This window comes from Ambystoma mexicanum, chromosome 8 (genome assembly GCF_040938575.1).
Source record: "Ambystoma mexicanum isolate Mex_15411 chromosome 8, UKY_AmexF1_1, whole genome shotgun sequence".
Lineage (NCBI taxonomy): Eukaryota > Metazoa > Chordata > Amphibia > Caudata > Ambystomatidae > Ambystoma > Ambystoma mexicanum.
In genome coordinates this window covers 12,525,657-12,546,730 of record NC_090929.1, presented here as the reverse complement: position 1 = coordinate 12,546,730, position 21,074 = coordinate 12,525,657, and the positions used below count along the sequence as shown (strand labels likewise).

Sequence of the window (21,074 nt, the reverse complement as noted above, 5' to 3'; positions counted from 1 at the left end):
GTAAGGCAAGTGTGAAGTAATAAACAAGAGCACAATGAGAACCTAGGATGGCTACGTCTCCATAAGGATGGTAAGGCAGGTGTAAAGTAATAAACAAGAGCACACATGAGACCCTAGGATGGCTACGTCTCCATAAGGAAGGTAAGGCAGGTGTGAAGTAATAAACCAGAGCACACATGAGACCCTAGGATGGCTACGTCTCCATAAGGAAGGTAAAGCAGGTGTGAAGTAATAAACTAGAGCACACATGAGACCCTAGGCTGGCTACGTCTCCATAAGGAAGGTAAGGCAGGTGTGAAGTAATAAACAAGAGCACACATGAGACCCAAGGATGGCTACGTCTCCATAAGGAAGGATGTTAAGGCAGGTGTGAAGTAATAAACCACAGCACACATGAGACCCTAGGATGGCTACGTCTCCACAAGGAAGGTAAGGCAGGTGTGAAGTAATAAACAAGAGCAAACATGAGACCCTAGGATGGCTATGTCTCCATATGGAAGGTAAGGCAGGTGTGAAGTAATAAACTAGAGCACACATGAGACCCTAGGATGGCTACGTCTCCATAAGGAAGGTAAGGTAGGTGTGAAGTAATAAACAAGAGCACACATGAGACCCTAGGATGGCTACGTCTCCATAAGGAAGGTAAGGCAGGTGTGAAGTAATAAACCAGAGCACACATGAGACCCTAGGATGGCTACGTCTCCATAAGGAAGGTAAGGCAGGTGTGAAGTAATAAACAAGAGCACACATGAGACCCTAGGATGGCTACGTCTCCATAAGGAAGGTAAGGCAGGTGTGAAGTAATAAACCAGAGCACACATGAGACCCTAGGATGGCTATGTCTCCATAAGGAAGGATAGTAAGGCAGGTGTGAAGTAATAAACAAGAGCACACATGAGACCCTAGGATGCTACGTCTCCATAAGGAAGGTAAGGCAGGTGTGAAGTAATAAACAAGAGCACACATGAGACCCTAGGATGCCTACGTCTCCATAAGGAAGGTAAGGCAGGTGTGAAGTAATAAACCAGAGCACACATGAGACCCTAGGATGGCCACGTCTCCATAAGGAAGGTAAGGCAGGTGTGAAGTAATAAACCAGAGCATACATGGGACCCAAGGATGGCTACGTCTCCATAAGGAAGGATGGTAAGGCAGGTGTGAAGTAATAAACAAGAGCACACATGCGACCCTAGGATGGCTACGTCTCCATAAGGAAGGATGGTAAGGCAGGTGTGAAGTAATAAACCAGAGCACACATGAGACCCTAGGATGCTACGTCTCCATAAGGAAGGTAAGGGAGGTGTGAAGTAATAAACCAGAGCACACATGAGACCCTAGGATGGCCACGTCTCCATAAGGAAGGTAAGGCAGGTGTGAAGTAATAAACCAGAGCACACATGCGACCCAAGGATGGCTACGTCTCCATAAGGATGGTAAGGCAGGTGTGAAGTAATAAACCAGAGCACACATGAGACCCTAGGATGGCTACGTCTCCATAAGGATGGTAAGGCAGGTGTGAAGTAATAAACCAGAGCACACATGTGACCCTAGGATGGCTACGTCTCCATAAGGAAGGTAAGGCAAGTGTGAAGTAATAAACCAGAGCACACATGAGACCCTAGGATGCTACGTCTCCATAAGGAAGGTAAGGCAGGTGTGAAGTAATAAACAAGAGAACACATGAGAACCTAGGATGGCTACGTCTCCATAAGGAAGGTAAGGCAGGTGTGAAGTAATAAACCAGAGCACACATGAGACCCTAGGATGGCTACATCTCCATAAGGAAGGTAAGGCAGGTGTGAAGTAATAAACCAGAGCACACATGAGACCCTAGGATGCTACGTCTCCATAAGGAAGGTAAGGCAGGTGTGAAGTAATAAACAAGAGAACACATGAGAACCTAGGATGGCTACGTCTCCATAAGGAAGGTAAGGCAGGTGTGAAGTAATAAACCAGAGCACACATGAGACCCTAGGATGGCTACATCTCCATAAGGAAGGTAAGGCAGGTGTGAAGTAATAAACCAGAGCACACATGAGACCCTAGGATGGCTATGTCTCCATAAGGAAGGTAAGGCAGGTGTGAAGTAATAAACAAGAGCACACATGAGAACCTAGGATGGCTACGTCTCCATAAGGATGGTAAGGCAGGTGTAAAGTAATAAACAAGAGCACACATGAGACCCTAGGATGCTACGTCTCCATAAGGAAGGATGGTAAGGCAGGTGTGAAGTAATAAGAGCACACATGCGACCCTAGGATGGCTACGTCTCCATAAGGAAGGTAAGGCAGGTGTGAAGTAATAAACCAGAGCACACATGCGATTTAAGGATGGCTACGTCTCCATAAGGATGGTAAGGCAGGTGTGAAGTAATAAACCAGAGCACACATGCGACCCAAGGATGGCTACGTCTCCATAAGGATGGTAAGGCAGGTGTGAAGTAATAAACAAGAGCCCACATGAGAACCTAGGATGGCTACGTCTCCATAAGGAAGGTAAGGCAGGTGTGAAGTAATAAACCAGAGCACACATGCGACCCAAGGATGGCTACGTCTCCATAAGGATGGTAAGGCAGGTGTGAAGTAATAAACCAGAGCACACATGCGACCCAAGGATGGCTACGTCTCCATAAGGATGGTAAGGCAGGTGTGAAGTAATAAACCAGAGCACACATGCGACCCAAGGATGGCTACGTCTCCATAAGGATGGTAAGGCAGGTGTGAAGTAATAAACCAGAGCACACATGCGACCCTAGGATGGCTACGTCTCCATAAGGAAGGAAAGGCAAGTGTGAAGTAATAAACCAGAGCACACATGCGACCCAAGGATGGCTACGTCTCCATAAGGATGGTAAGGCAGGTGTGAAGTAATAAACCAGAGCACACATGCGACCCTAGGATGGCTACGTCTCCATAAGGAAGGTAAGGCAGGTGTGAAGTAATAAAGCAGAGCAAACATGAGACCCTAGGATGGCTACTTCTCCATAAGGAAGGTAAGGCAGGTGTGAAGTAATAAACAAGCGCACACATGAGACCCTAGGATGCTACATCTCCATAAGGAAGGTAAGTCAGGTGTGAAGTAATAAACAAGAGCACACATGAGACCCTAGGATGGCTACGTCTCCATAAGGAAGGTAAGGCAGGTGTGAAGTAATAAACAAGAGCACACATGAGACCCTAGGATGGCTACGTCTCCATAAGGAAGGTAAGGCAGGTGTGAAGTAATAAACAAGAGCACACATGAGACCCTAGGATGGCTACGTCTCCATAAGGAAGGTAAGGCAGGTGTGAAGTAATAAACAAGAGCACACATGAGACCCTAGGATGGCTACGTCTCCATAAGGAAGGTAAGGCAGGTGTGAAGTAATAAACAAGAGAACACATGAGAACCTAGGATGGCTACGTCTCCATAAGGAAGGTAAGGCAGGTGTGAAGTAATAAACCAGAGCACACATGAGACCCTAGGATGGCTACATCTCCATAAGGAAGGTAAGGCAGGTGTGAAGTAATAAACCAGAGCACACATGAGACCCTAGGATGGCTATGTCTCCATAAGGAAGGTAAGGCAGGTGTGAAGTAATAAACAAGAGCACACATGAGAACCTAGGATGGCTACGTCTCCATAAGGATGGTAAGGCAGGTGTAAAGTAATAAACAAGAGCACACATGAGACCCTAGGATGCTACGTCTCCATAAGGAAGGATGGTAAGGCAGGTGTGAAGTAATAAGAGCACACATGCGACCCTAGGATGGCTACGTCTCCATAAGGAAGGTAAGGCAGGTGTGAAGTAATAAACCAGAGCACACATGCGACCCAAGGATGGCTACGTCTCCATAAGGATGGTAAGGCAGGTGTGAAGTAATAAACCAGAGCACACATGCGACCCAAGGATGGCTACGTCTCCATAAGGATGGTAAGGCAGGTGTGAAGTAATAAACAAGAGCCCACATGAGAACCTAGGATGGCTACGTCTCCATAAGGAAGGTAAGGCAGGTGTGAAGTAATAAACCAGAGCACACATGCGACCCAAGGATGGCTACGTCTCCATAAGGATGGTAAGGCAGGTGTGAAGTAATAAACCAGAGCACACATGCGACCCAAGGATGGCTACATCTCCATAAGGATGGTAAGGCAGGTGTCAAGTAATAAACCAGAGCACACATGCGACCCAAGGATGGCTACGTCTCCATAAGGATGGTAAGGCAGGTGTGAAGTAATAAACCAGAGCACACATGCGACCCTAGGATGGCTACGTCTCCATAAGGAAGGAAAGGCAAGTGTGAAGTAATAAACCAGAGCACACATGCGACCCAAGGATGGCTACGTCTCCATAAGGATGGTAAGGCAGGTGTGAAGTAATAAACCAGAGCACACATGCGACCCTAGGATGGCTACGTCTCCATAAGGAAGGTAAGGCAGGTGTGAAGTAATAAAGCAGAGCAAACATGAGACCCTAGGATGGCTACTTCTCCATAAGGAAGGTAAGGCAGGTGTGAAGTAATAAACAAGCGCACACATGAGACCCTAGGATGCTACATCACCATAAGGATGGTAAGTCAGGTGTGAAGTAATAAACAAGAGCTCACATGAGACCCTAGGATGGCTACGTCTCCATAAGGAAGGTAAGGCAGGTGTGAAGTAATAAACAAGAGCACACATGAGACCCTAGGATGGCTACGTCTCCATAAGGAAGGTAAGGCAGGTGTGAAGTAATAAACAAGAGCACACATGAGACCCTAGGATGGATACGTCTCCATAAGGAAGGTAAGGCAGGTGTGAAGTAATAAACAAGAGCACACATGAGACCCTAGGATGGCTACGTCTCCATAAGGAAGGTAAGGCAGGTGTGAAGTAATAAACAAGAGCACACATGAGACCCTAGGATGGCTACGTCTCCATAAGGAAGGTAAGGCAGGTGTGAAGTAACAAACAAGAGCGCACATGAGACCCTAGGATGCTACGTCTCCATAAGGAAGGTAAGGCAGGTGTGAAGTAATAAACAAGAGCACACATGAGACCCTAGGATGGCTACGTCTCATTAAGGAAGGTAAGGGAGGTGTGAAGTAATAAACAAGAGGACACATGAGACCCTAGGATGCTACGTCTTCATAAGGAAGGTGGTAAGGCAGGTGTGAAGTAATAAACAAGAGCACACATGAGACCTAAGGATGGCTACGTCTCCATAAGGAAGGTAAGGCAGGTGTGAAGTAATAAACAAGAGCACACATGAGACCCTAGGATGGCTACGTCTCCATAAGGAAGGTAAGGCAGGTGTGAAGTAATAAACCAGAGCACACATGCGACCCAAGGATGGCTACGTCTCCATAAGGATGGTAAGGCAGGTGTGAAGTAATAAACCAGAGCACACATGAGACCCTAGGATGGCTACGTCTCCATAAGGAAGGTAAGGCAGGTGTGAAGTAATAAACAAGAGCACACATGAGAACCTAGGATGGCTACGTCTCCATAAGGAAGGATGGTAAGGCAGGTGTGAAGCAATAAACCAGAGTACACATGAGACCCTAGGATGCTACGTCTCCATAAGGAAGGTAAGGCAGGTGTGAAGTAATAAACAAGAGCACACATGAAACCCTAGGATGGCTACGTCTCCATAAGGAAGGTAAGGCAGGTGTGAAGTAATAAACCAGAGCACACATGAGACCCTAGGATGGCTACGTCTCCATAAGGAAGGTAAGGCAGGTGTGAAGTAATAAACAAGAGCACACATGAGACCCTAGGATGGCTACGTCTCCATAAGGAAGGTAAGGCAGGTGTGAAGTAATAAACAAGAGCACCCATGAGACCCTAGGATGCTACGTCTCCATAAGGAAGGTAAGGCAGGTGTGAAGTAATAAACAAGAGCACACATGAGACCCAAGGGTGGCTACGTCTCCATAAGGAAGGTAAGGCAGGTGTGAAGTAATAAACAAGAGCACACATGAGACCCTATGATGCTACGTCTCCATAAGGAAGGTAAGGCAGGTGTGAAGTAATAAACCAGAGCACACATGCGACCCAAGGATGGCTACGTCTCCATAAGGATGGTAAGGCAGGTGTGAAGTAATAAACCAGAGCACACATGAGACCCTAGGATGGCTACGTCTCCATAAGGAAGGTAAGGCAGGTGTGAAGTAATAAACAAGAGCACACATGAGAACCTAGGATGGCTACGTCTCCATAAGGAAGGATGGTAAGGCAGGTGTGAAGCAATAAACCAGAGTACACATGAGACCCTAGGATGCTACGTCTCCATAAGGAAGGTAAGGCAGGTGTGAAGTAATAAACAAGAGCACACATGAGACCCAAGGATGGCTACGTCTCCATAAGGATGGTAAGGCAGGTGTGAAGTAATAAACAAGAGAACACATGAGACCCTAGGATGGCTATGTCTCCATAAGGAAAGTAAGGCAGGTGTGAAGTAATAAACCAGAGCACACATGAGACCCTAGGATGGCTATGTCTCCATAAGGAAGGTAAGGCAAGTGTGAAGTAATAAACCAGAGCACACATGAGAACCTTGGATGGCTACGTCTCCATAAGGATGGTAAGGCAGGTGTGAAGTAATAAACCAGAGCACACATGAGACCCTAGGATGGCTACGTCTCCATAAGGAAGGTAAGGCAGGTGTGAAGTAATAAACAAGAGCACACATGAGACCCTAGGATGCTACGTCTCCATAAGGAAGGTAAGGCAGGTGTGAAGTAATAAACAAGAGCACACATGAGACCTTAGGACGGCTACGTCTCCATAAGGAAGGTAAGGCAGGTGTGAAGTAATAAACCAGAGCACACATGAGACCCTAGGATGGCTACGTCTCCATAAGGAAGGTAAGGCAGGTGTGAAGTAATAAACAAGAGCACACATGAGACCCTAGGATGGCTACGTCTCCATAAGGAAGGTAAGGCAGGTGTGAAGTAATAAGAGCACCCATGAGACCCTAGGATGCTACGTCTCCATAAGGAAGGTAAGGCAGGTGTGAAGTAATAAACAAGAGCACACATGAGACCCAAGGGTGGCTACGTCTCCATAAGGAAGGTAAGGCAGGTGTGAAGTAATAAACAAGAACACACATGAGACCCTAGGATGCTACGTCTCCATAAGGAAGGTAAGGCAAGTGTGAAGTAATAAACAAGAGCACACATGAGACCCTAGGATGCTACGTCTCCATAAGGAGGTTAAGGCAGGTGTGAAGTAATAAACAAGAGCACACATGAGACCCTAGGTTGACTACGTCTCCATAAGGATGGTAAGGCAGGTGTGAAGTAATAAACAAGAGAACTCATGAGACCCTAGGATGGCTACGTCTCCATAAGGAAAGTAAGGCAGGTGTGAAGTAATAAACCAGAGCACACATGAGACCCTAGGATGGCTACGTCTCCATAAGGAAGGTAAGGTAAGTGTGAAGTAATAAACCAGAGCACACATGAGAACCTTGGATGGCTAGGTCTCCATAAGGAAGGTAAGGCAGGTGTGAAGTAATAAACCAGAGCACACATGAGACCCTAGGATGGCTACGTCTCCATAAGGAAGGTAAGACAGGTGTGAAGTAATAAACAAGAGCACACATGAGACCCTAGGATGCTACGTCTCCATAAGGAAGGTAAGGCAGGTGTGAAGTAATAAACAAGAGCACACATGAGACCCTAGGATGGCTACGTCTCCATAAGGAAGGTAAGGCAGGTGTGAAGTAATAAACAAGAGCACACATGAGACCCTAGGATGGCTACGTCTCCATAAGGAAGGTAAGGCAGGTGTGAAGTAATAAACAAGAGCACACATGAGACCCTAGGGTGGATACGTCTCCATAAGGAAGGTAAGGCAGGTGTGAAGTAATAAACAAGAGCACACATGAGACCCTAGGATGGCTACGTCTCCATAAGGAAGGTAAGCCAGGTGTGAAGTAATAAACAAGAGCACACATGAGACCCTAGGATGCTACGTCTCCATAAGGAAGGTAAGGCAGGTGTGAAGTAATAAACAAGAGCACACATGAGACCCTAGGATGGCTACGTCTCCATAAGGAAGGTAAGGCAGGCGTGAAGTAATAAACAAGAGCACACATGAGACCCTAGGGTGGATACGTCTCCATAAGGAAGGTAAGGCAGGCGTGAAGTAATAAACAATAGCACACATGAGACCCTAGGATGGCTACGTCTCCATAAGGAAGGTAAGGCAGGCGTGAAGTAATAAACCAGAGCACACATGAGACCCAAGGATGGCTACGTCTCCATAAGGAAGGTAAGGCAGGCGTGAAGTAATAAACCAGAGCACACATGAGACCCTAGGATGGCTACGTCTCCATAAGGAAGGTAAGGCAGCTGTGAAGTAATAAACAAGAGCACACATGAGACCCTAGGATGGCTACGTCTCCATAAGGATAGAGCATGTTTACAAAGCTATAGATCAGTCCCTAGTAGGGTATTTTCCTTTTGGTAAAATTCAACCAGCACTCATCCAAGTTCAACAAGTGTTACTAGCAAAAGTCAAAATTCAAAATACAAAGTGACTCAGAGTTCCTGAGTCAAATCTCCACTCTGTGGCAGGTTGCAGAGGAGTGTTAAATGACCATCACTTTCTTCTGCTTCAATCACAGGTGACTTGTCAGATTGTCATCATTATAACTCCCAGCAAAATGTATGATTGTGCTGGTTTAGGGCACCCGTGCTCTTCCTCAGGGAATGCCTTCTGATCCAGGACACCCTAGTGAGGCACCGTGCCAGCCTTCATTTGCTCCAGACTGCTGGGCAAGTGTGTTTAGTGTTATTGGCCCTCTTTACGAGTCCGGTGGTAGGCTGTGCCAGTAAATCCATCCCTCAGACTCGTAATTTACTGGTCCGGAAACAAAGGTGCCGGTAAGCTTGCCGGCACTGTTGTTTCCGGACCGGCAAACTCGTAATGAAGGCCACTGTGTCATTGATGGACACACCACTCCCACCAGGTCTGGTTTGGGTGTTACCAGTTAGCTTAATTAATAATGCAGGTTCACAGGTGGTGTAAGCAACTCATGGTGGCAACAGTAAAGACAGACATAAGTGATCACAGTTCAAGTGTGTTTATTAAACTGCAAATGCAGGGTGGAAAAACACCTAATCTAAACCTAAATCTAAGATGGGAGAAAGCTATGACCATCAAATAAAAATCAAGGCAGTCCTTGTGGCGTTGTGTCAAAATAAAAGGGTCTATACTAAAGAAAAACCTATTGCTAATTCCTTACAACTAATTACAGAAAGAGTGTGCAATAGGGTTTCAATAAAGAAAGAAGTGTTTACAAATAATAAGTCAGGATGTGATTGCCAGGGATCTCCCTTCCCCAAGTTTTCAGCAAGGGACAAGGTGGGACCTCAGAGCACAGCACACGTTCAAGCTTTACCAGCACGAGCCGGCCGTTCTGTTCCACCTTTCACGTTCTTCTATGGTTAAGTCTATTTTCAATAAAAAGTCTCTTGCCTTCGAGGGCCTGATGTATTCAACAACAAACAACCAAACAAACAAACAAACAAACAAAAAGTTCCTTTCCAAATGAACTTTGGGTGAGGACTTTTCACCTTGACGGGCTCGGACCTACTTGACAAGGGCGACCATTCACTGCCCCCGGTCTTCCAGTGCTTCTTACTTCCACGGGTCTTAATGTCTTTTTAAACAGTTTTTCGGATTGTCGGCTTCCCTCTGCCGGATTCACTCTCGCCAACTTCTACAGACAGTTCACTGTACTTCGGGTATTAAGCACGTTATAAAAAAACAATTATATATTATATATAACACCATCCATGACCCCTCCCATAAACACGTATGAAGGAAGAGGATACACACAAAAGTTGTCCAGGTTTACTAAAACAATCATTTTAAAACGTTTAGTATATACATTTTGCTAAGAACGTTGAAAAACACAGATAAAAACAGTACAACAAGTAAGTGTCCGGAAGTACTTGAAAAAGAGCGATGAGTAAGAGGCCTGGTTGGGAGTGAGGATTCCTCTCAGTTTAGCTGAATAAATAGCCATCGCTATCATACAATGTCAAATCCCAGATCAAGCAGCGCTCCATGAAAGTTCTCGGAACCTCTGAGTAGGGGGAACAGTCCTGCTTTGATGTCTTTTTCGATGTCTGCATGCGATGTAGATAGTCAGGGTGCTCCATATTCATAGTGCCAGTATTGAGAAGGAGCCCCCTAACCCTTATTGGTTAGTTTTAGTATGGGGTGATTAGTAAACGTACATGCAAAGCAGATCTAAAATTCCTGGTGTCCTGGTGGGAAGGGGCCCTTTGCTCAGGGAACTCGGGAGCAAGCCATGAATAGCCTTGATGATGACGTGGCCCTCGAAGAGCCGGGCAGACATATAAGTGTGGGGGTATGTGCTTCCGTGCTCCGGACTCAGGAATCATTTTGCTGCTGCATTCTGCCCTCTCTTTGCAGGAACACCCAGATAGGGAATATCTGGTTAGACCAGTCTGGATATGCAGGAATATCAAGGTACAGAATTTCTGCTTGGACCAGTCTGGATATGCCGGAATACCCAGGTACAGAATATCTGGTTGGACCAGTGTGTATATGCAGGAATACTCAGGTACAGAATATCTGCTTGGACCAGTCTGGATATGCCGGAATACCCCAGTACAGAATATCTGCTTAGACCAGTCTGGATATGCCGGAATACCCACGTACAGAATATCTGCTTAAACCAGTCTGGATATGCAGGAATACCTCGGTACAGAATATCTGCTTAGACCAGTTTGGATATGCAGGAATACCCAGTTACAGAATATCTGCTTGGACCAGTCTGGATATGCCAGAATACCCAGGTACAGAATATCTGCTTGGACCAGTCTGGATATGCCGGAATACCCCTCTACAGAATATCTGCTTAGACCAGTCTGGATATGCAGGAATACCCAGGTACAGAATATCTGCTTAGACCAGTCTGGATATGCAGGAATACCCAGGTACAGAATATCTGCTTGGACCAGTCTGGATATGCTGGAATACCCAGTTACAGAATATCTGCTTAGACCAGTCTGGATATGCAGGAATACCTCGGTACAGAATATCTGCTTGCACCAGTCTGGATATGCCGGAATACTCAGGTACAGAATATCTGTGTAGACCAGTCTGGAAATGCAGGGATACCCCTGTACAGAATATCTGCTTAGACCAGTCTGGATATGCAGGAATACCCAGGTACAGAATATCTGCTTGGACCAATCTGGATATGCCGTAATACCCAGGTACAGAATATCTGCTTAGACCAGTCTGGATATGCCAGAATACCCAGGTACAGAATATCTGCTTGGACCAGTCTGGATATGCCAGAATACCCAGGTACAGAATATCTGCTTAGACCAGTCTGTATATGCAGGAATACCTCGGTACAGAATATCTGCTTGGACCAGTCTGGATATGCCAAAATACCCAGGTACAGAATATCTGCTTGGACCAGTCTGGATATGCCGGAATACCCCTCTACAGAATATCTGCTTGGACCAGTCTGGATATGCCAAAATACCCAGGTACAGAATATCTGCTTGGACCAGTCTGGATATGCCTGAATACCCCTCTACAGATGATCTGCTTAGACCAGTCTGGAAATGCAGGAATACCCCTGTACAGAATATCTGCTTAGACCAGTCTGGATATGCAGGAATACCCAGGTACAGAATATCTGCTTGGACCAATCTGGATATGCCGGAATACCCAGGTACAGAATATCTGTTTAGACCAGTCTGAATATGCAGAATACCCAGGTACAGAATATCTGCTTGGACCAGTCTGGATATGCCAGAATACCCAGGTACAGAATATCTGCTTAGACCAGTCGGTATATGCAGGAATACCCAAGTACAGAAAATCTGTTTGGAACAGTCTGGACAGTATGATAGCCGTAATGGCTCTATATTTTTGAGGAAAGCTAGGAAAGGGAACTTTTTCTCGCAATATTTTATTCAAGTATTTGTTTTTTATTTATTTATTTATTTATTTATTTATTTATTTATAACGCGCCGAAGCTCGCAAGCATCAGGGCGTGACAAAGACACGAGGACAGAGGGTCACAGGACGACACAGACAGTAGAAGAGAAATAAGAAGCAGAAAGGGAGTAGGCCAATGCTGATATGGAGACTACGTAGTTATTTGAAGAGTGAGGTCTTCAGCTGCTTCCTGAAGGATTGGATGTTTCTTTCCAATCTAATATTGCAAGGCAGTTTATTCCAGTGAGAGATTGCCAGGCTGGGAAAAGCTCGACCTAGGCCTGTAGATTTGCCGGGAGAACTGGGGTTGAGCAATCCATGTTTTGCAGATCGCAAGCTACGGCTTGGCTTGTACCAGCTGAAATCTTTCTTTTGGTATATTGGGGCCGTGCCGTAAAGACAGCGGTGGACCAAGGTCAGTGATTTAAAGATAATACGTTCCTTCATTGCCAACCACTGGAGGTCGTTTCTGTCCTTAGTAATATGCTCCTGTTTGCATTTTCCTGCAATGGACCTAACTGCATTATTTTGAATGATCTGGCATTGTTTCAGGCACCTGCTACTGGCGCAAAGCATTAATGCATTGCCGTAATCTAAACGGGACAGAATGGTGGCTCTCGCGATCGTGGCACTGTTTTTAGTAGTGTTAAGAAATGGTCTTATATGGCAGAGAAGTCTCTGGTAGTATTGGCAATATGCGGTTTGGGCTTCAGATCCTAGTGAGGATTGTAGATAAATACAGAGGGTTTTGACCTTGTTTGAAACTGTGATAGTGGAATCTTTTATGGTGAATGAGGAGTAATCCGGCTCAAGGTTGTTTAATGCTTTTGCGGATCCAAAGGTCATAAGCTCCGTTTTAGAGCTACTAAGGCACATCCAATGTGATATCATCCAGTTTTCGATGGTATTATAGATGATAGCTAGCTTTTCATTGTCTATGAAATGATTTCTGCTAAGCTCTAAGATGAGCTGTGTGTCGTCTGCGAAGTTGGTAAAGAAGTCCCAAGCTGTGATAAAAGGGTGCAGAGACATCGGATATAAAGGTTAAAGAGTAAGGGGGAAAAACTAGCTCCCTGAGGGACACCACAATCCACAGGTTTGGGCAAGGTTGAGTGCCCTCCCCAAGTGATTTTTGAGTTCCTATCTTCCAAGAATGATGATACCCAATCGATGGCGTCTTGGGAACAATTTCCGGCTGAGCCTAGTGCCTTTCGGAGCTTTCCGTGATCAAGCAAATCAAAGTGGCCGAGAGGTCCAAAAGGATTAGCAATCCAGCTTTACCTCTGTCTAATATACTCAGCATTTTCTTCTGCAGATCTAGCAGTGCTGACTCAGTGCTATGTGCACTTCTAAATCCCGATTGTTGGGGGTGTAACAAGTTATGTTTGTCAACATATTCTTGTAATTGCAATCGCAATTTTATCGAGAACTTTCAGCAAGAAATTGCAATTAGTAATAGGTCTGAGATTCGTGGGATCTTGTTGGTCTAGTCCAGGTTTTTTTACCAGAGGGGTAACTGTGACTGTTTTGATTCCTGCGACAGAGGAAGGGGAACATGTTTCCACATTGTCCAAGATGAATTTCGGAGGTAAGACGTTTTCGACGCAAGAGGTGCAATTCATGGATGAAAGGGTGTCATGCATGTCTTTAATTGAGACTGGTTAAAATGTGAATTTAGGGATGTTTAACTCTGGATCAATGACCTTGAGTTGAGAAGATGGTAATGGAACCTTACAATTTATGATGGATTCTCTAGCTTTATTGATTTTATTCGAGAAGGCGATTTGGACTGCCTCGCAATCATCCAATGTTGGTTGAAAAGGCGAGGAGAGGGTAGGTGGATTTTAGAATTTGAAACAATTTCCCAGTAGAGTTGGAATCACTGGTTATTTGATTGTTATAGAATTCTTTTTTGACTTCTGCCAATTTAGTTCTGTACGAGAGATCGCATTTTTTCCAATTTTCTTTATTTTCCTCGGTGGGGGGTTTGAGCCATGTTCTCTCTAGTTTCCTTTTAGCTATCTTGAAGGTACTCAAATCAGGCGTGTACCAGTTTTGATGATTGTGTTTGGGATGAACCTGTTTGTTTTGAGTGGTGCGTGTTTGTCAAGTAACTCCTGAAAGTGGTTACTGAATTTGAGTATAATGGCATCACAAGAATCCATTATCTGTGGTGTTGTTCATAACATGGGTGAGTCCTTCCTTTAAGATATCTAATGTGATTTTCTTGTAGTTCCTACTTAGAACAGGTTTTGGAGAATTATCAAAATAGTCAGATTTAAATGTGAGTGGAAGAGTGGCTTCGATTTTATAATGATCTGTCCAGATGCATGGTAAGGTGTTTGTCACTTTCAGTTGAATGTTGTTAGTGATAATCCAGTCAAGTTGGTTTCCAGAGCGACAAGTAAGGCCATTATTAGCAATGTGGTAGTTGATGTTTTCGAGACTATTTTCAAGGCTTATAGCCTCTTTGTCACTGGGGTTTCCTCATTTTTCTGCATTATAACATATGGCCTTAAACAGAATAAAATAAAATTTGCGCTGTACACAGAATTGTGAGGTGAAAAAATGCCTGCTTGGTCACTGAAGTGATCTGTGGAATCCATAATCATTCTAGAGTGCTTCACCTGAGCGCAGGATGAGAGGGAAAGGGCCGGAGTATTAAGGTTAAGGAGCACTGTGATAAGGATTCCAGCTTTTTCTGGGTTAACTGACAGGTGACTGGAGTCATCCCATACACTATCTGCAGTATAGCTTTGGTAGTGTTTGGGAGTCTTAGGATCAGTTGGGTGTCGTAAGCATAGTTATGCATGTTACGTTAAGTGATCTGTGAAAAGGGGAGGGGAAAGAGAGAGATTGAACACTGTCTATGACCTGCCAAGCCCTCATGTCCCCTGTCGTGCCTTCTCCCTACCTTGGTCCTGCCTTTCTCCAACTGCCTGGCCTGCCTCTACAATCCTGCCTCTCAACTGCCCCACTCCTGTCTCCCTCCCTGCCTTTTTCCGCCTCCATATACATTTTTTTCTGCCCCGCCCACTTACCTGCTGCCTCTGTTCTGCCTCCCCACCACCGGCTTTCCCTCCGGCCACTGCCTTTGTCTTGCCACCTCCATTGCCTGTAACTTGCTTCCTCGGCTCTACTTCCTCCCCCGGGCAGTCTTACCACACCACCATTGTTCTGTTCTTTCCTGCATTGTCCCTGACCCCAGTGGGGCACTTACACTGATTGGCACTATGCATCCTCTCCCTAACAATGCAGAAAAGGGTGCTATTTTGAGGTGTAAAACACAGGGGTCTGCCTCTGTAACATCCTCACAAAAGGGCTGTTTATATATATACTGCAGGCCAAAGTCATAGCCGGGCGTCACAGGTCCCAGCACATTCCCCATGGCGGTTTCATTCAAGCCTTATCTTTTACTACTGGGCTGGCGCAGACACAAGTGTGAAATGGGAAGTGCTAATAGCCCCTTCCCTGTGAAGTCACAGCTCACTGGGAAGAGGGCATTAGCATCCTAAAGCCCCTCATCCTGTGTGTACTCTACAGTGAATAGCTCCACTACTACACTACATAAACCTGTTTTACCAAAACATTGGGCTTCATTACAAGTTGGCTAGTCCGGAAACAAGGGTGCCGCTAAGCTCACCGGCACCCTTGTTACCAGATCCGAAACTCTGAGGGCCTCATTACAAGTCAGGCGGTAAGGGGTTGATGGCGCCGGTAAAGGTGCCGGCGCCGTCAACCTTGTACCGCCTGATTACAAGGTCCCCTCGCGGGACCCGCTCTGCACGTCTGGTTCTACCAGACGTGCAGAGCGGGTCCCGCGAGGGGAAGAGGGAGCAAACAACGGGCCACTCGTAATCGGCCCGTTGTTTGCTCCCTCTCCCATTCCCATTCAGCCCTATGGGGGCTGAAATGGGAATGGGTAAGGTCCGGGCCCGGGATCCTGAAGGGAGGAATTACTGGGCCCTCCGAACTCGGAATGGCCTGGTAATTCCCCATTCTGGGAACCCGGACCCGATTTTGGCAGCAGCCATGCCGCCAATAGCGGCATGGCTACCGCCAAAGTCGTAATGACGGCCTGAGTCTGCCTGCTGTGGCCGCTGTGCCTGACAGGTCTGACCCTTCCAGCGCTGCAGCCACGGTAGGCAGACTGTTCACGGAAGCACCAGCACCGTTCCTAACAGTGCCAGTGCTTCCGTGTCCCCACTCCCATAGAGTATGGGAATGGGGACTTACAATTTTCCGGCGCCTGACTTTCCAGACCGCCGGACTCGCAATGAGCCAGTGGCACCGTGAAGCCAGGCACCGGTAAAATATTATGGTCTGGCGGCTACCCGCTGGAAGCACCAGCAGGATTACTGCCGGACCCGTAATGAGGCCCATTGTGTTAATAATGCATTGCATGCTTGCAAACATTATTCACAAGATGATTGTGGAAACAGAGACTTTTGTGTTGTTAAATATTAGTACACTAACATAAGGGTGGTGTAATTGTTTTACTAACTCCTTGAATTTGGGAATAAGGGGTGTTTAAAATGAATGTAGAAAACGTGGAAAGGTTTTTTTCTAAACAAATGGAGATGAGCATGGGTACAACTTTAGACTGTGAATGCCATCACTGGGTCCCTGACTTGCTTCCTCAGCTCTACATCCTCTGCCCTACCACCACCCCCAAGCAATTACCCCCCAGCCCACCTTACCACACGACCATTGTCCTATAGTTTCCTGCATTGTCCCTGACTTGCTTCCTCCGCTCTACCTCCTCTGCCCTACCACCACCCCCAAGCAATTACCCCCCAGCCCACCTTACCACACGACCATTGTCCTATAGTTTCCTGCATTGTCCCTGACTTGCTTCCTCCGCTCTACCTCCTCTGCCCTACCACCGCTCCCCACAACTTGCTTCTGGACAGCCTTACCACACCACTATTGTTCTGTCTTTTCCTCCATTTTCTATCACTGTTGCCTTTGCTATGCCTGCTCCCTCTGATTGCTGCTTTCCTACGTCTTCCACTGACTCTTTCTCCAACACCTCTCTCCTGCCCCAAATCTTTATTTACTGGATCCTGATGGACCACCTTTGCTCCTGCCCACACACGATCATGCCTCTGAGTTAAAAGCAGCAGCAGTTCGAGTGCTGCACCTTCCTGCCGGAGCCGCAGTCTCCTTCCAGTACCCCCAACCACAGCGTATCCTGTGCTCTTCTGCTCCACCCACAGGGGACGCTGAAAGAATTAGCTTTGCCAGTTTTTGTGTTTGTTCTGGCCTCTGGGTCCTGGTGCTAAGAGGTGTCTGGTCTCTGATTTCAGATGGCGTTTTACGTGAAAAGGGCTGAAGCGTTCCTATACCTGTGTGATTTCCAGTCTGCTGCCCTGAACCTGCGAAAGGCGTGTTGCACCTCCTCCCCGAGAGAAGGTCACCGAAAACTCCTGGCATTCACGTTCTACCTGCAGGTGAGGAAATACCCCTCTGGCTGGCCATGCATTCACTAGCTACAGGCAAAGAATTTTGGTTCCTCCATCCACCCTCCTCTGCCTGCAGGTGAGGAAATACCCCTCTGGCTGGCCATGCATTCACTAGCTACAGGTGAAGAATTCCGGTTCCTCCATCCACCCTCCTCTACCCCTACCTGCAGGTGAGGAAATCCCCCCCCTGGCTGGCCATGCATCCACCCTCCTCTACCTGCAGGTGAGGAAATACCGCTCTGGCTGGCCATGCATTCACTAGCTACAGGCAAAGAATTCAAATTCCTCCATCCACCCTCCTCTGCCTGCAGGTGAGGAAATACCCCTCTGGCTGGCCATGCATTCACTAGCTACAGGTGAAGAATTCCAGTTCCTCCATCCACCCTCCTCTGCCTGCAGGTGAGGTAATACCCCTCTGGTTGGCCATGCATTCACTAGCTACAGGCAAAGAATTCCAATTCCTCCATCCACCCTCCTCTACCTGCAGGTGAGGAAATACCCCTCTGGCTGGCCATGCATCCACCCTCCTCTACCTGCAGGTAAGGAAACACCCCTCTGTCTGGCCATGCATTCACTAGCTACAGGAGAGGAATTCCAGTTCCTCCATCCACCCTCATCTGCCTGCAGGTGAGGAAATACCCCTCTGGCTGGCCAAGTATTCACTAGCTACAGGCAAAGAATTTTGGTTCCTCCATCCACCCTCCTCTGCCTGCAGGTGAGGAAATACCCCTCTGGCAGGCCATGCATTCACTAGCTACAGGCGAAGAATTCCGGTTCCTCCATCCACCCTCCTCTACCTGCAGGTGAGGAAATACCCCCCCTGGCTGGCCATGCATCCACCCTCCTCTACCTGCAGGTGAGGAAATACTGCTCTGGCTGGCCATGCATTCACTACCTACAGCCGAAGAATTCCGGTTCCTCCATCCACCATCCTCGACCTGCAGGTGAGGAAATACCCCCCCTGGCTGGCCATGCATCCACCCTTCTCTACTTGCAGGTGAGGAAATACCCCCTTGGCTGGCCATGCATTCACTAGCTACAGGCGAAGAATTCTGGTTCCTCCACTCACCTCTACCTGCAGGTGAGGAAATACCCCTCTGGCTGGCCATGCATTCACTAGCTACAGGAGAGGAATTCCGGTTCCTCCATCTACCCTCCTCTACCTGCAGGTGAGGAAATACCTCTCTGGCTGGCCACACATTCACCCTCCTCTACCTGCAGGTGAGGAAATACCCCTCTGGCTGGCCATGCATTCACTAGCTACAGGAGAGGAATTCTGGTTCCTCCATCTACCCTCCTCTACGTGCAGGTGAGGAAATACCCCTCTGGCTGGCCATGCATCCACCCTCCTCTACCTGCAGGTGAGGAAATACCCCTCTGGCTGGCCATGCATCCCCCTCCTCTACCTGCAGGTGAGGAAGTACCCCTCTGGCTGGCCATGCATTCTCTACCTACAGCCGAAGAATTCTGGTTCCTCCACCCACCCTCCTCTACCTGCAGGTAAGGAAATACCCCTCTGGCTGGCCATGCTTTTAGTAGCTACAGGTGAAGAATTCTGGTTCCTCCATCCACCCTCCTCTACTTGCAGGTGAGGAAATACCCCTCTGGCTGGCCATGCATCCACTAGCTACAGGCAAAGAATTCCGTTCCTCCATCCACCCTCCTCCGCCTGCCGGTGAGAAAATACTCTTCTGGCTGGCCATGCATTCAGTAGCTACAGGTGAAGAATTCTGGTTCCTCCATTCACCCTCTTCTACCTGCAGGTGAGGAAATACCCCTCTGGCTGGCCATGCATCCACTAGCTACAGGCAAAGAATTCCGTTCCTCCATCCACCCTCCTCTGCCTGCAGGTGAGGAAATACCGCTCTGGCTGGCCATGCATTCACTAGCTACAGGCAAAGAATTCAAATTCCTCCATCCACCCTCCTCTGCCTGCAGGTGAGGAAATACCCCTCTGGCTGGCCATGCATTCACTAGCTACAGGTGAAGAATTCCAGTTCCTCCATCCACCCTCCTCTGCCTGCAGGTGAGGTAATACCCCTCTGGTTGGCCATGCATTCACTAGCTACAGGCAAAGAATTCCAATTCCTCCATCCACCCTCCTCTACCTGCAGGTGAGGAAATACCCCTCTGGCTGGCCATGCATCCACCCTCCTCTACCTGCAGGTAAGGAAACACCCCTCTGGCTGGCCATGCATTCACTAGCTACAGGAGAGGAATTCCAGTTCCTCCATCCACCCTCATCTGCCTGCAGGTGAGGAAATACCCCTCTGGCTGGCCAAGCATTCACTAGCTACAGGCAAAGAATTTTGGTTCCTCCATCCACCCTCCTCTGCCTGCAGGTGAGGAAATACCCCTGGCAGGCCATGCATTCACTAGCTACAGGCGAAGAATTCCGGTTCCTCCATCCACCCTCCTCTACCTGCAGGTGAGGAAATACCCCCCCTGGCTGGCCATGCATCCACCCTCCTCTACCTGCAGGTGAGGAAATACCCCTCTGGCTGGCCATGCATTCACTACCTACAGCCGAAGAATTCCGGTTCCTCCATCCACCCTCCTCTACCTGCAGGTGAGGAAATACCCCCCCTGGCTGGCCATGCATCCACCCTTCTCTACTTGCAGGTGAGGAAATACCCCCCTGGCTGGCCATGCATTCACTAGCTACAGGCGAAGAATTCTGGTTCCTCCACTCACCTCTACCTGCAGGTGAGGAAATACCCCTCTGGCTGGCCATGCATTCACTAGCTACAGGAGAGGAATTCCGGTTCCTCCATCTACCCTCCTCTACCTGCAGGTGAGGAAATACCTCTCTGGCTGGCCACACATTCACCCTCCTCTACCTGCAGGTGAGGAAATACCCCTCTGGCTGGCCATGCATTCACTAGCTACAGGAGAGGAATTCTGGTTCCTCCATCTACCCTCCTCTACGTGCAGGTGAGGAAATACCCCTCTGGCTGGCCATGCATCCACCCTCCTCTACCTGCAGGTGAGGAAATACCCCTCTGGCTGGCCATGCATCCCCCTCCTCTACCTGCAGGTGAGGAAGTACCCCTCTGGCTGGCCATGCATTCACTACCTACAGCCGAAGAATTCTGGTTCCTCCACCCACCCTCCTCTACCTGCAGGTAAGGAAATACCCCTCTGGCTGGCCATGCATTTAGTAGCTACAGGTGAAGAATTCTGGTTCCTCCATCCACCCTCCTCTGCCTGCAGGTGAGGAAATACCCCTCTGGCTGGCCATGCATTCACGAGCTACAGGTGAAGAATTCCAGTTCCTCCATCCACCCTCCTCTGCCTGCAGGTGAGGTAATACCCCTCTGGTTGGCCATGCATTCACTAGCTACAGGCAAAGAATTCCAATTCCTCCATCCACCCTCCTCTACCTGCAGGTGAGGAAATACCCCTCTGGCTGGCCATGCATCCACCCTCCTCTACCTGCAGGTAAGGAAACACCCCTCTGGCTGGCCATGCATTCACTAGCTACAGGAGAGGAATTCCAGTTCCTCCATCCACCCTCATCTGCCTGCAGGTGAGGAAATACCCCTCTGGCTGGCCAAGTATTCACTAGCTACAGGCAAAGAATTTTGGTTCCTCCATCCACCCTCCTCTGCCTGCAGGTGAGGAAATACCCCTCTGGCAGGCCATGCA

General features: G+C 47.8%; 1 protein-coding gene across 1 annotated transcript in view; it reads left to right on the top strand.

The window, feature by feature from the left end:
* TTC16 (tetratricopeptide repeat domain 16) overlaps positions 1-21,074 on the top strand; it is a 547,992-nt gene that overhangs the window by 146,181 nt on the left and 380,737 nt on the right. Inside the window, exon 5 of the mRNA XM_069609131.1 lies at positions 17,271-17,414. Within this exon, the coding sequence (XP_069465232.1) occupies positions 17,271-17,414 (144 nt within the window). The remainder of the gene's footprint in view (positions 1-17,270; positions 17,415-21,074) is intronic.